Here is an 11,652-nt window from a genome sequence, read left to right on the forward strand (position 1 = left end):
TCCATTTCCTTAATTGCAGTTCTATTAATATGCCTTTTCTCTTTTAAGTTACATATATGTGAAGATCAAATTTCCCCACTCCTTTGCTACTTTCAGAATATGACTTATTAAATCTTTATTACTACTATTTCCATCCCAAATATTTTGCTTCACATTTCTGTCATGATGGAGCTATTGGCTCTGGCTAAGAAAATGGTCAATGGACTGTTGAGTTCACTTTGATCCGGCTTTAATATATTACGTGATAATTAATTTGCCTGCCTTCCTGGCTTTTATTTCCTTCAATGTCAAATCTTTTTTACACTATTATACAAACCCAAAGGTCCTCACTATTTCTGAAGTAAATTTCCGAATTGAGTTCACTACTTTGTATTTAGAAATACATCGCTTGACTGTGGGGAATGCCAAGAAGAGATTTCTAATAGACTTATCCTTTAAATAATATCAATAAACTGCCCATTTCATGATTCAACAGAGAAAGTAGTTAGTACGAAAACTTTATCAAAAGTTTTGCACTTGCTCTAGTTTATTGAATACTGGAAGGAACATTTGAGGGGCTGAAGTTTAGAAGGTCAGAGAAGATGAAGTTATAGACAATAGACAATAGACAATAGACAATAGGTGCAGGGGTAAACCATTCGGCCCTTCGAGCCAGCACCGCCACTCAATGTGATCATGGCTGGTCATCCCCAATCAGTACCCCTTTCCTGTCTTCTGGCCCCACTATCTTTAAGAGCCCACTCTTGAAAGTATCCAGAGAACCAGCCTCCACCGCCCTCTGAGGCAGAGAATTCCACAGACTCACAACTCTCCGTGAGAAAAAGTGTTCTCATTTAGTTTTTACTCTGTGCTCCGCTGTTTTTCGGTGAGTCAGGCTTGGAATGTGGGATGGAAGGGCTGGGAAGTGCTTGAGAGTGAACAAGTCTGCTGCCCACCCTGACCTTTTCCATAGCTAGTTCTGGGAAAAAAGTCTGGGAGCAGGTTAATATCTGAAATGTATCCAATGCACCATCAGTAAAAATGAACACAACTCAAATTAAAGTAAGAGAGGCTTTGCTGCCTATCTATGAGCCTATCCAAGTGTCTTAAATGTCTTAATTGCCTCTGAGATTTCTGGCAGCTTATTCCACATAGGCACAACTCTGGGTCAAAATGTTTTCCATCAGGCGATTTTAATATCTTTTCCATCTCACCTTAAAAGACAGGGCAGGCATGGAAATAGCTATCAAAACATGGGGGGGACACAATTTCTTGGTGGCCGCGCGCGCATGCGCACACACACATGAGGCTTCGGCCGTGGGCACTGTGGACGGTAACATCGGGAGCTGACCTGGTTGGTGGCCGACTCCAAACTCCAGCAACAGCAGCTTCATCCGCCCCGAATCGTGTGGCTTGAATCGGCCCATTCGCGGGGCCATTCATCGGCCGGCGGGGGCTTCAACCGGGAGCCTCGATCGCCTTGATGCAACAGTTTGATTTTAAGCTGGGCCGGGCGCTGAAAGGCCCCGCGAACGGGCCGATTCAGCCTCTAGAAAGCGTCGTCTGATGGCCCCCCACTCTCAAAGTATGGGGAGCATCGTGTTCCCCCCATCCCCCCCAGGATTTCCGCCCATGCTATTCACTTTATCCATGCCCTTTGTGAGTTTAGCGTCGGACCATCCAGGAATAAAAGATACAGCTTATTTAATAAATCCTTGAATCGGCCCATTAACGCGGGGCCATCCTTTCATAGGAAGGAACCGGCGGGGGCTTCAACATCGGGAGCCTCGATCGCCTTGATGCAGCTGGGCCGGGCGCTGAAAGGCCCCGCGAACGGGCCGATTCAGCCTCTAGAAAGTGTCTGATAAAGTCCAGATTGTCAAAACATGGGGGGGGGGGGGGCGCGGGCGGCTTGAAAAGTCCTCCACCTCTGCAAAGTATGGGGGAGGAGTCGGGGTGAAGGGGGAAAACTTAATTCCTTCCCTACCTGGTCCCCCCCAGCGGATTTCCGCCGCGGGCGGCGCCGGTTGGAGCTATTACCCCTGGCTGCGAGGCGCTCCAAATCCAGCGATGCTCCGCGAATGTTGTCGGACAGCGCTTTGCCGCAGCGACCCGGTAAGGCATTGCCCGACCATGGGGCGTCAGGAATTTGGAACGATACAGTTGCCGGGGTCGGAGCTAACCGGCGTAAATCCTTTATAACGACAATGACCGCCCCCGCCTCCACCAGGTAGGGGACTAAGAATTAAAGTTTACCCCTTCACCCCCCTTCACATAAAAGCCCTCCGAACTAACTGACTAACATTTAAGCAATGATTTACAGATGTTTAAGCGTCTCCCGGTCTCCAGGGAGGAGGCAGCCGCTACAGTAGTACAGACCTGGGTTGACAGTGGGTCGTTTTGGGTCAGGTTTGGCGCCAAACGCGAGCTTTGGTGCGCAGACGACATCTGGAAAAAATGGCCGGTTTTCGGAGCTTTTCGGTTTCTGGAACACCGGATAAAAGGTTGTGCACCTGTACCTATGTTTTGTACAGCGGTAGCATGATGTTCCAACCATATACTCTATACAGCGACCGATGAAATCGAATTATGCCAAATGTTTTCTTCACTACTCTATTCATATGTATGGCCACATGGAGCTATGCACATGTACCCCAATGTCTCTCTGTTCTACAACATTTTTCAGGGCCTAGAATTTCTGTGTAAGCCTATACTAGTTTGTCACACCAAATCCAAATCCTTGCATTTATGTGAATTAAACTCCAAAATGCAGTTTGCAATTCGCTATCACTTTGTACACTATCGTACATTGTACACTCCAATAACTTACATTCTGAAGCCACATTGAGAAATATGCATGTCCTGTGTCATTTACTGCTTCCTATATTTGGTTTAAATTGAACCATTAAACAAAAACAAAATCACAAGAGTTCTTTTGAAAATTAACTTAAATCACTTTGTATGCCAACAGTGACTGATCAAGGCCTGAATACGCTTTCATCTTAGAATAACACTGGCAGTAAACAGTTCACATGACATCAGTGGATTTGCATTTCAACACAATCCAATGCCTCATAGGGATGTGTAGCCACCGTTAAAAGAGTTTGTTGCATCCTACTTCCCACTTTAACCACTATGAATGATTGTGTGGACATGCAGCAGAAGGAAACGGACATTAGGTAGCATAGGCCACAGTTACACTGCAGGATGTGGAGAGTAGAAAGGAAAATGATTATGTGATCAAGAAACAAGATGAATAAAGTCATAGATTAAGGAATTTAGTTTATGCCTGTAATGATTAAATTGATCATTTCACATTAACGTGGTTTAATATTTGAATGCACTAATATAAAACAAACACTCAATATATATTGGTTAAGAAGGAACTGCAGATGCTGGAAAATCGAAAGTAGACAAAAATGCTGGAGAAACTCCGCGGGTGAGGCAGCATCTATGGAGCGAAGGAAATAGGCAACTTTTCGGGCCAAAACGTTGCCTATTTCCTTCACTCCATAGATGTTGCCTCACTCAATATATATTTGTATTTTTTATGCTTTCTAATCATACAATAAATTTCATTTTAACATAGATTTTTTGTATGTATTTATATTTTATATTACTTTTATTCCTGCAGAACAACAACAAAAAAGTGCTTATATAGATGTCCAGGCTAGAACTCGTTAGAATTTAATTTTCTTGTTTGATGTTTGTCACGAGTGTCATGTTTTCTGACTGACTGTTTCTTTCACCCATCATTCCATGATAAACTTAGTTACTAATTTTTGGACATGGAAAAGAATTTATTGAACATTTTCATATTCTATCCCACCTAGCCATTTTGGTATAATCTGTGTTTAGCTCGGCTAACAGAACTTTCCAATTTATAGATACCAGGACTGGATCAATAACCTATTATCAGAAATCAAGAAAAAGGTGCTCTGAATAAACAGGTTTAATTGTACCTGCCTAAAATATTGCATAAAGTCATAAAGTTATACAGCATGAAAAGGGACCCTTCATCCCTTGTTCATGTCCGTTTGGTCCATATCTTTCCGTCCTGCCTGTTCAACTGCCTGTTTAAATATGCCTTAACATAGAAAGCAAAACAACATAAAAACACTCCAGTTGGCCTAATATGTCCACCTTGAATATAGTGATTACATCTGATTTCTACTAAATCTTTCTTTCCACTCATCTTAAGCCCATGCCCCATCATGGGGGAAATATTTTGACTATCTACCTGACCTGTGCCTCTGATAATTTTATGTGCTTTTATCATGTTTCCCCTCAGCCTTCTTTGCTCAAGGAAAAACAAACCCAGCCGATCCAATTTCTCTGCACAACTAAAGTCAGGTACCAAGCAAGCCTGGTGAATCTTCTCTGCACTCTCTCCAGTGCAACTACATCTTTACGTATGTGAAGAGGAAAAAAAATAGTTAAGACCAAAGTTGTACCCTTGAAGAATGAAAAAGGTGAATTTATTATGGGGAACAAGGAAATGGCAGATGAGTTAAACAGGTACTTTGGATTCATCTTCACTAAGGAGGACACAAACAATCTCCCTGATGTGCTAGTGGCCAGAGGATCTAGGGTGACGGAGGAACTGAAGAAAATTCACATTAGACAGGAAATGATATTGGGTAGACTGATGGGACTGAAGGCAGATGAATCCTCCAGGGCCTGATGGTCTGCATCCCAGGGTACTTAAGCAAGCAATTGTAGACGCATTGGTGATCATTTTCCAATGTTCTATAGATTCAGGATCAGTTCCTGTGGATTGGAGGGGAAGTATAACGGAATCATGGGGTCCTTGTTCATCAGTCAATGAAAGTACGCATGCAGGAACAGCAGGCAGTGAAGAATGCAAATGGCATGTTGGCCTTCATAACAAGAGGAGTTGAGTATAGGTGCAAATAGGTCCTTCTGCAGTTGTACAGGGTGTTAGTGAGACCACATCTGGAGTATTGTGTGCAGTTTTGGTCTCCCAATTTGAGGAAGGACATTCTTGCTATAGAGGGAGTGCAGCATAGGTTGACAAGGTTAATTTCCCGGGATGGCGGGACTGTCATATGTTGATTTCATTTGGGCTTGTATACTCTGGAGTTAGAAGGATGAAAGTATATCTTATTGAAATATATAAGTTTATTAAGGGTTTGGACATGCAAGAGGCAGGAAACATGTTTCCGATGTTGGTGGATTCCAGAACCAGGGGCCACAGTTTAAGAATAAGGGGTAAGCCATTTAGAACGGAGTTGAGGAAAGGCTTTTTCACACAGAGAGTTGTGAGTCTGGGGAATTCTTTGCCTCAAAGGGTCATGGAGGCTGGTTGTCTGGAAGCTTTCAAGAGAGAGCTAGACAGAACTCTTAAAGATAGCAGAGTCAAGGGATATGGGGAGAAGGAAGGAACGGGGTACTGATTGTGGATGATCAGCCATTATTGCATTGAATGGCAATGCTGGGTTGAAGGGGCTGAATGGCCTACTCCTGCACCTATTGTCTATTGTCTCTCCTTGTTCTATTGTGGCAACTAGAGCTGCACATAATACTCCAACTGAAGCTAACCAACATTTTGTAAAGTTGCAACATAACGTCCCAACTTTTGTATTCTGTGCTTTGCCTTGTGAAGATAAGCATGCCTTATGCCTTCTTCACCACCATATCTTCCTGTTTTGACACTTTTAGAGAACTATAACTTGAACCCACTAACATTCACTGAGCATGTCCAAACACCATTTCACTGCTCAAAGAGTAGACAAAGAAAACATTAGTACAACTGGATTCCGATCTGCTCTGTTACCGTGTTTAGTCTTTAGTCCTCAATAGAATATGCCTGGTATGGTTCCCAATAGACAAGAGATGTTTTTTGAACAACAATGGGATTCAAAAGGGCTCAAACAAATTATTTTTTTTCTGACCTCACTTTAATGTTTATACCTGCACCCGCTGGGTATTGCTTACTTTCCTCGAAAAAATACTTTAAAAATTAATCATTCATTGCATTATTCCGAAAATACAACCTGCAAGGTTAGTTATAATACATGTCAGTCAACTTGAATAAGGGTATATTATCTTGAAAGTGGCATAATTTTCCTCATTTTGACCAATTACACTTTACTCCAATATATCACAGCAACTGAAAGTGCTTTAAACGTGAAGTTCTCACAAATAATTAATAGATGACAATTAAATGACAAATTAAAAGTTCTTTCTGCAGGTAATTGTTGTATTATTTTTTGAAAATAATGCAGATATACAGTATAATGGTGTGTATTCCGATTTTGAATTAATTTTGGTCAGAAGAGATGTGATTTATCATTCTCATCGACTTATTTGTGTGTTTTTGAGAATCCCTGAAATAATTCCCTGCTTCCCTTATTTCTACACACAGATATCAATTGTAACCAAATACTGAATACATTTTGGGTGACTTTGACAAGACCCAGCTGTCAGCTAATATCATTAGATGGCCTTACTGCCAATTCATTGGCAGGGGAATGCACTGTCAGGCCCAGAGGATGTGCTGCAGCAGGCAATGTAATGGCCAGCTTATAATTCCAATTGCAGTCAGTGTGCCAACATTTGAGCTTATTTATAAAGTCCTGTAGGGTGGTCGTAATAGTTTGCTGGCTCCTGCTACTATTGTATGGTTGCTTTCTGTAACTTACTATTTGTCCTTTTTTCATAAGGCCAAAACTTTGTTCGGGAGAGGAGAGAGAGAAAAAAAGAATTGAAAGTAAATGAATTTATAAACACAAAATAGGGATTTTAATAGTAAAATGGAGGAAAATACAAGTACATGACAGGAGGAAATAGTGCTGAGAAATTAAAGAAAGTCACAAGACATGAGGCTATGGGTATCATTCATTGACAAGAAAATTTTGTACATAAGTAACTGAATGTGAAAATTGTTATGGAATTGAAGCCAAAATGTATGATGTCTTCCTTTGCCGAAATAAAAGCCAGACCTTTAATTGAGTTTTACAATCTACATTAATATTTATTTGGACGATACCATAACCTGATAATTTGCAACTTATAAAAACTGCAGAAGAATAAAATATGACAAAGGAAAAGATTACTGTGAAAAGCACATTGAAATAGAAATGAAGCAGAAAAATTAGGTGCATTCATTGAACTAATGTTTTAAAGCTTTCCTGATATGATAGCCAATCTGTTCAGATTAGTTCTAAGCAGAATTCATTCAATCCTTACACATTGTGCATACAAAGAAAAATACCTTGTCAAAAGTTACATTTGAAACTGGTTTACTCTCTCTTTTGTTATCTGTCAAGAAGGTTCCAGTTGTTGCCATGGAAGCCTCAAGGTTCGCAAAGGAGACCATTGATTCGGTCCTAGTTCCGTATCAGCAACCAATGTAACTTTCCCAACTTCTTTTTTGTTCCCTACTGAATACCATATAATTTATCAGATCATATAGATTTTATTTTACTCATAGAGAGTTACGGCATGGAAACAGGCACTTTGACCCACTGAGTCCATGCTGAGATCAACCACTCATTTACATTAATCCTGCATAATCTAGTCCAACTTTATTCTCTCTGCATTGTCATGAATTCCCACTGGATTCTACCACTCATTTACATACAAGGGGCAATTTACAGCGACCCATTAACATTAATTAGTTCAAGATTTCTTCATCAAATTTGATCCACCCGTGTCAGTTCATTCTTCCTTTATTATTTGTTCACTGAACTCAGTAGATTGTTAATTAGGTATACCGACTTGTCCAAGGCCCCTTATGTGCAACCTTTACTACATCATTCGTCTTTCCTTTTACACCATGCTACCATTCCTTTTTAAAGCTATCTATTTCTGGACTGGAATTACTGGTATTTTCTGTCTCCCTCTTCACTTGAAAGGAAGAACGTTAAAAACCAAAAGGAGTTGAGATGATTTATGTTCAATTTAGAAGAGAAAGGGTACATTTTAAGCATCCTGCTGCTTCACCTTCCCGCAGAACAGCAGGAATTCAAACAAGGATTAGTAAATTACCTATTAGGTGGCAGAAAATAATGTACTTCTTTAAACCGCCAATAACTTTAGTTCTACCACAAAGCAAAAGAAAATATAAATACCACAAAGAAAAACTAATGTTGTCTTGCAACAATTACATTACTCCACTATCGTGGAGGGTTTCCACACCTGTGCTGTAACTCCAGTTTTCCTTGCCGAAAACTTGGGCCTCGGTGCCATTGCAACTGAGAGAGCTGAGGACTCTTGCTTTGCGTATGATGTATAACCTGGAGGCACAAAGACATTCCTCCCAGAAGAATGGGTATACTCTTCATCAGCAGATGCTGTATTAGCTTGGTTGATAGACGGTCCTGTTGGCACAGATGAGACACTCTTAGAAACAGGATATGTAGCATTAACTGGTTGAAGTGGAACAGGATCAGGCTTTACAGATTGCATAGGAGGTGGTAAGCTTGTGGATAGCGGTGCTTTAGCATCAGGAGTGGAGGAAAAAGTGAACAAAGATGCACTAATTTGATACGGCTGGTGCTTCATGACATCCAAAGCATTGAGAGGTTTTTTGGCAGGTTTACCCTTAGCACCTTTATTTGACTTAGATGAAGATGCAGATTGTGTTTGTGCTTTCAAAATACCAGGAGGATAAGATGGAGTGTGAATAGGATTGTAAGCCAAAGGGGGAGGTGCTCTTATATTAGATGAATACTTCCAAGATGCCGGCATGGAAGGGGTAGGGGATGCTGCTCGTGCTTGTCTGGCCTTGACCGTTGATGAGTCTACTATGAATTTCTCCATTCGAGACTGCCTTCTTGCAAATAACTGTGCTCCTTTACCTTTCAAAGCTGGCATTTCATAGGCTGGACCCATACCACCAGCTGCTGCAGAATTTGCTATGGGAGTAGTGAGATGTGTTTTTGAAGCATATGAATGTGCTGATGCTACTGATCGGGATCTTGCTGAAGATGTAAACTGGTTAGTAACACCTTGGGGCTGGTAGCAGGTATTAACAGGTTGAACCAAATGAAACATTACTGCCGTCTGATTAGTGCTTTCGGAAGGTTTGTCTGGAGCTTGATCATGGGTTGCTTCTGTAGATGGTAACGGCGGTAACATTGGGATAGCCCCAGAGGGAGGGCTCTTAACAGTTGGTTTTGGTGCGACTGGCGGAGGTGTCTTCTGCTTTAGAGCAGGGGTCTGTAAAAAATTTGATGCTTCTGCACCTAAACTAAGGTAATCTTCTTCAGGTCCTGACTCAAAACCTCCACCAGGCTGATCTATTCCTTTACGTTTGTCTGTCTTACCTTTGACCATGGAAAGCAGTTCTGGATTTGGAGCTACCTTAGGACGGTCAATAAAAGTGAACATTGGCTTAGCGGTGTTCCGTTTTCTGGCGTCTTGTAGGATTCCTGTTCTTATCGCAGGCACGCAGATCCGCTCATCTCTTGATGCTATTTGCTCTCCAGCAATTCCTGTTGGAGCCCAAATGGCGGGTTGAGCATTGGTAACCAAAGGAGGAGAGGTAGCGTGGTAGATGTTGTCAGCTGGTGGCTGGTTGATGGAAGAATAGCTGGGTGGGGGAGGTAAATCTGACATGGAGCTCATTGCCCTTCTCGTAGGAGAGAAAGGAGCTGCAGCTCGATTCGACACACCGGGGAATGGAGTAGCTGTTCTGTTTGTCGCCCCTGCTCTGTTGTCTTCAGGGGCCTTCACATTCTGGTGAACCATTTTGGATCTTCCTCTGACTCCTTTGACATTATCAATTCCATGGAACTTACTCACATCAACATAATTTTCTGAGGTATGATTTTGAATTGTGAATGTTGAATTGTTAACACTGCTTTTACTGGTTTGGTAATAATTTTCTGCTGTGATACATTGAGCGGAGGCAACTTCAGATGCCCCTGCTCTCTTCATTTCTTCTTGTTCGGCTGTGTACTGATCAATCCTCTGTCTCCTCTTGGCAAACAGTAGGGCACCTTTGCCCTTGGTATCTGGCAACCTTTGCATTTCCTTCTCACTCTTCTCCTTCTTCTCAACTTCCACAAGGCCTATGTCCCAATCAAATGTCACAACCTGGGCTGAGTTGACATCGGCACAAAAGTCCTCGTCAAGATCAGAGTCACTGGTTGGTATCAAAGTGAATTCTATGGAGTCCTCTTGATCGTCGTCGGGATCGAACTCTCCAGTCCCGTAGCTCACCAAAGTATATTTCTTTGCTCTCTGGCGACGCTTCTTAAACATTAACGCCCCCTTGGAGCTGGGTGTTGGAGTTGCCGTCAAGAGCAAGGCAATGCTTTTACACTTTGACTTGGCTTCTTTAACCTGTTTTTCTGACAGACTTTCACTCCGACGAATTTCTGTTGGAAACACATCAAACACATCATCATCATCTTTCAAAAGTGCACACAGCATCTGTTATCAGAAATAATTGTACTGAAAATTAAATTTGGAAGTTAAACTCAACTTCTATATGGTTAACTGAATTTGTAGGATAAACTGAAAGCTGCTCTATCATTTAACATTTTATTTGCCTCTAAGATTTTATTGAAATGTGAAAATAGTGTAAACTGTGGATTTCAAAAGGCATAAATATTCTAGTATGAGCTAATATCTCTTGTAATATCATATAAAAAGATTATAAATAACTATTGTACCACACTAAAGCATAGCTTTAAAAATAAAAAATATACTTAAATATACTTAAGTATGTTAATTATACATCTGAATTGTAATTGTTTCTAATAAGTGGCATAAAAAAAAATGTTAAGGAATAGAAATATACAATAAACTTCTAAACTATAATTAGATTTACATTGCATCAATTTATATTATGCTTTCAATTATTTGATTTAAATATAGGTTAAATATAAAAACTGACCTGCATAAAAGCATTTCTTTTAAAGTTCAGGCTATTATTATCTATACATTTAGGAAATAACACTGTGTCTACAGTATATGTATTTAGTTGTGTACTTATTATATGAATGTTATCAAAAATACTTTTTTGTGTTTACCTCATGTAATTACTTGAGGTCATCATAAAGGGTTAGAAATTTGCATTTGTACAACAGAACAAAACTGAAAAATTCTAATACTTTTAAAACTACTTTTAATTTCACTTGTTAATTGTATAAACTTCAGGAGGATTTTCTTATAATTAAGTATATTAAACCACTGATCTGTTAACTATAGAACACAGCTAACTATTACACAAAATCATAATCAGAATGACTTGAATGTGTTCCATATTCCTAAACAAACAAATACAGGAGCAATGCAATTACTTGACAATTGAAATCAGTTACCTTGTTTACCTGTCCCATGCACTTACCAAATGAGTCCTAGAATTTTTACAAATGGAACTATTGTTAATATGTAATGCCTAACATCGATAGGAACCCTTGAATTATAAACTAAAGCTTGTATGTCTATTTTTATATTCCATAAGAAATATTGAAATGATCACGTAATAACCATTAAAACTAATCCAAATGAAACTAGGGTACAAAAAAATCTTAATATCCTTACAGCATCGAAGGTTATCCTCCTGAATACAAGACAGAAAAAAATTTGAGTTCCCTTTTCACTGGAGTAAAGATTTGCTATTTCAAGGGATCAGATAACTCCCTGGATTGCAACTGCTTGTGTCTGTCAAACTCAGTTCTGCAAGCATCATCAGTC

The 11,652-nt window shown here is 40.3% G+C and overlaps 1 protein-coding gene across 3 annotated transcripts in view; it reads right to left on the reverse strand.

Moving 5' to 3' along the window:
• Positions 1-11,652, reverse strand: part of LOC129700265 (synaptopodin-2-like) — a 101,064-nt gene that overhangs the window by 30,838 nt on the left and 58,574 nt on the right. The window contains exons 4-5 of one of the 3 annotated variants that reach the window (XM_055640601.1): positions 8,805-10,328; positions 8,143-8,324 (exon numbers count right to left, since the gene is read on the reverse strand). In XM_055640601.1, the coding sequence (XP_055496576.1) occupies positions 8,143-8,324; positions 8,805-10,328 (1,706 nt within the window). Of the gene's footprint in view, positions 1-8,142; positions 10,329-11,652 lie in introns of all 3 variants that reach the window. The other 2 variants (XM_055640611.1, XM_055640593.1) reach the window with 2 other exon arrangements.

The sequence above is a fragment of the Leucoraja erinacea genome, chromosome 1, assembly GCF_028641065.1.
Source record: "Leucoraja erinacea ecotype New England chromosome 1, Leri_hhj_1, whole genome shotgun sequence".
In the NCBI taxonomy this organism is placed as follows: domain Eukaryota; kingdom Metazoa; phylum Chordata; class Chondrichthyes; order Rajiformes; family Rajidae; genus Leucoraja; species Leucoraja erinaceus.